Here is a 4,986-nt window from a genome sequence, read left to right on the forward strand (position 1 = left end):
AAAAAAAAACAGTGAACCTTTATGAGGTGCTTATCAAGGGCCAGGTGTGTGCCCAAGCACTTCTTTTGTATCGATCGTTCAGTCTGTAGCACAGACCTTTGAAATGGTCCTACCATATCACACTGCCATCTTAACCGAATCACAGAGATGTCAAATAACCCAAGCAAGGATGCACAGCAGAAAGCAGTGAGCCAAGGGTTAGAACCCAGGTGAGCCAGCCTGTGGGTATCGCCGTTGTCCCATGCCTCTCATGTTGTGTGGGGGTGTACATGTACACGCTTGCCATTTGTGGGCACGCTGATGGGTGTGGCCATATGTATATATGAATGTGCATGTGTGTGTTTGTAGGTGTATAAGGATGTGTGTTCTTTGGGTGTCTGTTTGCTCTTTGAGTTCAGGTTTTCCTGTGGCCATGTGCTAAGGGCATGGGATACTCCAGGGAGCATGGGGAGCTGCCAGGTGACCCTCCTGCAGCCCTGGGTCAGAGGGGTCACAAGAGGGCTGAGCACTGAAGAAGCAAGCTGAAGGGTAAACTGCTGACCTTGACCTCACTCCCTGACAAGATGCATCTGTCTTTACTAACAGGTGGAGGCCCCTTGGATTAAACACTTCATCCTCACCCATGACCCCAGCCTTGGCATCTACAACTCCCCGTACATCATCCCAGGGTAAAACTCCGACTGATCTAAGGTCATAGAAGGGTCCACTTCATGGTGTAGACATCTCATCCACCCAGCCAGTTTTTTTCTTCCAGGGTTTTATAAATAAGCATAGACAATGAAATCCCTGGGTTGGCAGGATAGGTGGTAAGGCCAGGACAAAGGTCCTGGATACGCAGGCAGTGACATCGAAAGTGGTTGGAATGCCAGCAGAGGGTGTGGGAGCGCAATTGGGTTCACGGTGCTTATAATGTTGGTGATGGAGGCAGTGTTAGGGGATGGCGGGCTATGGGTATTGAATGACGTGATCTTGGCAATGTAGCAAGGTTGTTTGTGGGGAAGGGTAGTGCTGAAGGAGCTGTTGACAGGCACCGGGGTGTTTGAGTGCAGTGTCAAGGAGATCAACTCATCGATGGTGGTGGAGTGGGAATGGTATCCGCTTTCGATGAAGACCAATCACGTTTCTATCGTGGCACAGAGGATGGTTTCAGAGTCGATGATGGGTGGTGTGGCAGTGTGCTGGCTGCCTTGGTGGTGATTTTATTGGCATGGTGGAGATGACAATGTCATGGTGACATTGCTTTGGTGGTAGAGATGGTGACAGGGTTGGTGTCGATGACATTGCTGGTGGTAGTGAGGTGTTGATAGAGATGGTGGTACTGGTGGGAGTGGTGATGCTGGAGATGGATGGTGATGCTGGGGATGGATGGTGATGCTGGGGATGGTGATGCTGGGGATGGATGGTGATGCTGGGGATGATGATGTTGGGGATGGATGGTGATGCTGGGGATGGATGGTGATGCTGGGGATGGATGGTGATGCTGGGGATGGTGATGCTGGGGATGGTGATGCTGGGGATGGATGGTGATGCTGAGGATGGTGGCACAGGGGGTTCGTGGAGACCACAACAGCAACGAGGCGTTTAGCAGGGATGGCAATGCTGACAGGAATGGGTGACTCAGAGGATTTGATAGTGAGGGAGAAGGAGAGAGAGAACTTCATTTTCCTTAGCCCTCTTTATTTTTATATAGTTCTAAGACAGTTACGCTCGGAGGCATACTCCAGCTGGGGAACTGGAGTGAGCTAAACAGTGCCCGTGACCACAACACCATTTGGAGGAACTGCTGTAAACTGGAGCCCACCCTGAAGGTGAGGGGGGGTGCCCTCAGCGAGGGCAGCTTGGTCCTGATGAGGGATACCTCCATGGGGGTAAGTGAGCCAGTTAACCCCAGAGAGAGACTGGGGTATGCGGTATACAGTACACAGACCGGAGTATACCACAGTCCACAGACCGGGTGTCTTAGGGTTTTACTGCTGTGAACAGACACCATGACCAAGGCAAGTCTTTTTTTTTTTTTTTTTGAGACAGGGTTTCTCTGTATAGCCCTGGCTGTCCTGGAACTCACTCTGTAGACCAGGCTGGCCTCGAACTCAGAAAACCACCTGCCTCTGCCTCCCAAGTGCTGGGATTAAAGGTGTGCACCACCACCACCTGGCCGGCAAGTCTTATAAAGGACAACATTTAATTGGGGCTGGCTTACAGCTTCAGAGTTTCAGTCCATTATCATCAAGGTAGGAAAATGGCAGCATCCAGGCAGGCATGGTGCCAGCAGAGCTGAGAGTTCTACATCTTCATCTGAAGGCTAGTGGAAGATTGACTTGTAGGCAGCTAGGACTAAGATATTAAAGCCCACACCCACAGTGACACACCTCCTCCAACAGGGCCACATTTCCTCCAACAAGGCCACACCTTCTAATAGTGCCACTCCCTGGGCCAAACACATACAAACCATCACCCTGGGTTATACAGTACACAATACACTGCATCCTGTGACGGTGCTTGGGAAGTCCTTGCTATGCACTAATGCCATCTCACTGGCCCTTTTGAAAATGTCCCTCATAGGGTGGCCTCAGCATGTCTTCACAGAGAGCAGATGTACTTACATATACGTCTCCATTTTCACATCTGCCTGATCTCAGTCATGGTGACCAGAGTAGTGAGAAATGGTGTTGTGGTTGGTGCAGGGCGGGTGATGGTAACATGGTAACACCAGGACAGTGGCCGGTGCTGACGGCCATCATTGCTGTAGATGAACCAGCATGTGGTGGGTGGCACACAGTAAAGGACATAGCCCAGGGATTAAAGATGCTGCACAGCAGTTGGGACCTGGGTTCGGATCCCAGAACTCACATAAAGATGGGCACAGCAGCCCACATCTGTAATCCCCGTGAACTTATGTTGCCGTGGAAGAAGGAGACCAGGACTCCTCAGGCTTGCACAGCCAGCCCAGCACATACAGTAGTGAGCAGAGCTTGTTTCAAACAAGGCAGAAGGTCAGGACTGATACCTAAGGTCGTCCTCTGACCTCCATATGCACACTGTAGCATGCATGTACCCGCACCTGCACACACATACTCCACACATACTCACACATATATACACTCGCACACACACTCGCACACATATACACTCGCACACATATACATTTATACATACTCACACAAACCCATACATATACTCTAACACACAATACACATACATATACACTTATATATACACGCACACAAACTCATACATATACACACTAACACACAATACGCATATATATATACTTATATACACACACAAACCCACACATACACACATACTCACACACAATACACATACATATATACTTAAACACATATACACATTTATACTTACACACTTACACACATATTTACTCACACATATATACACTTAGAAACACTCACACAGACCCACACATACACACACATTCATACATAATACACATACATATACACTTATACACATATACACATTTATACTTACATACACATTCATACGATACATCCTCACACATTTACATTCACACATACTCACATACACTCAACTCACACACACACACACACACACACATACACTCCCTCATATTTATACACTCACACTGTGGGATGTATGTGACTGCTCACTTGGGATTAAATACTGTGGTGACTAGCCAAGGGGGCAGCCATGAGATTCTAAAAGCTAACTCACAGCTGCCTAGAATGTCAGGGCACAGTCTAAAGTCGCCAGCACCCTTTTTTTTTTTTCCAGAATGCAAGAATTGTGGGTGAACTCACTGGCTTCCGGCCAGTCCGGCCTCAGGTCCGGCTGGAAAGAGAACGCCTTCATTCTGGATCTTCAAGTGCAGAGGTGTGTTGTGTCAGGGGAAGCGGTGCCCACATCAGCTCGAGCAACAACCTGGCCATTCCCCGGGAAAAGTCACATGGAGAGATCAGGGCCAGAGGTGGCCCCTCCCCCCTGAGGTGGTCCCCTCCCCTTTGCCCCCCACCATAAATGGGGACATGGAGACTTGAGATGGGAAACGGTTGAATAGAGGGACATGCCCAGACGGCAGGGCAATACTCATGACCTTTCGAGGTCTACTCTGAAGCACTTTGGATAGGAACAGCTTTCTCTGTCGTGAGGAAAAAACCAGGACCTCCATTGGTGGTGTTACCTGCGTAAGCCAGACCACTAGTGAGAGGCCGGGCTCTGGTGTGACTTGAGCTTGACCTCAGAGACATTACTCTTCTGGAGGGGCTCCTCTGGGTCCCCTCACCAGGGGTGTGAGCAACCCCTATACCAAGGTTAGCTTTCTCTTCTTATCTCAGATAGGGGTGCACAAAGGGCATGTGTATGAACATGTATGCATGTAGACAGGGGAGTGTGTAGACAGATGATTGTGTGCATGTGTGGAGGAGCCGTGTACATCTCTACAAAGCTGAGTGTGTGGAGGTATGGCAGCAGACTGCTCTGACCTCTGACGGCAACGTCTCTCGGTCCTGCATTTCCTGTGATGGATGAAGCACCCTCATGTTCTAAGCAGAGTATACAAGTGTAGGGACTCATCCTATACCTCCTCAAACAGTTCCCTTAAGCTAGTTCCAGGCCTTGCCCATGCCTGGGTAAGGCCTTGATGGAGCTCAGGGCATCCGCTTTACCCAAGTCTCTTAGAAGGTTCTTGGTCTTCCAAGGTAATCAGGCTTTCCTGACCCCTCCCTGCGGTCCCTCCAGCACCTGGCCACCTTCTCTCTTGCTTCTCCCAGGTCATTCACAACTATGGTCATGGAGGTTATGGGTTCACAATCCACTGGGGTTGCGCAATGGAGGCGGCCAACCTCTTTGGGAAAATTCTAGAGGAAAAGAAGTTGTCCAGGAAGCCTCCATCCCACCTCTGAGGACTCTAGTGACCACCATGTGCCCCTAACCCCTTCAGCCAGTTGATACGCTCCTGGCTGATTCCGTCTCCCCACGCCCTCCCCAGCCACTGCCCTAGCCCCA

General features: G+C 49.9%; 1 protein-coding gene across 3 annotated transcripts in view; it reads left to right on the forward strand.

Annotated features, from left to right (window-relative positions):
• Window positions 1-4,978, forward strand: part of Dao (D-amino acid oxidase) — a 20,838-nt gene extending 15,860 nt beyond the window's left edge. For 2 of the 3 annotated variants that reach the window (XM_031342265.1, XM_031342266.1), the window contains 4 exons: window positions 586-668; window positions 1,691-1,808; window positions 3,757-3,855; window positions 4,752-4,978. In XM_031342265.1, the coding sequence (XP_031198125.1) occupies window positions 586-668; window positions 1,691-1,808; window positions 3,757-3,855; window positions 4,752-4,883 (432 nt within the window). In that variant the 3' untranslated portion in view covers window positions 4,884-4,978. The remainder of the gene's footprint in view (window positions 1-585; window positions 669-1,690; window positions 1,809-3,756; window positions 3,856-4,751) is intronic. The other variant, XM_031342267.1, reaches the window with a different exon arrangement.
• Window positions 4,979-4,986: the final 8 nt, after the last annotated feature.

Source organism: Mastomys coucha, unplaced genomic scaffold (assembly GCF_008632895.1).
Source record: "Mastomys coucha isolate ucsf_1 unplaced genomic scaffold, UCSF_Mcou_1 pScaffold22, whole genome shotgun sequence".
Classification (NCBI taxonomy): Eukaryota; Metazoa; Chordata; class Mammalia; order Rodentia; family Muridae; genus Mastomys; species Mastomys coucha.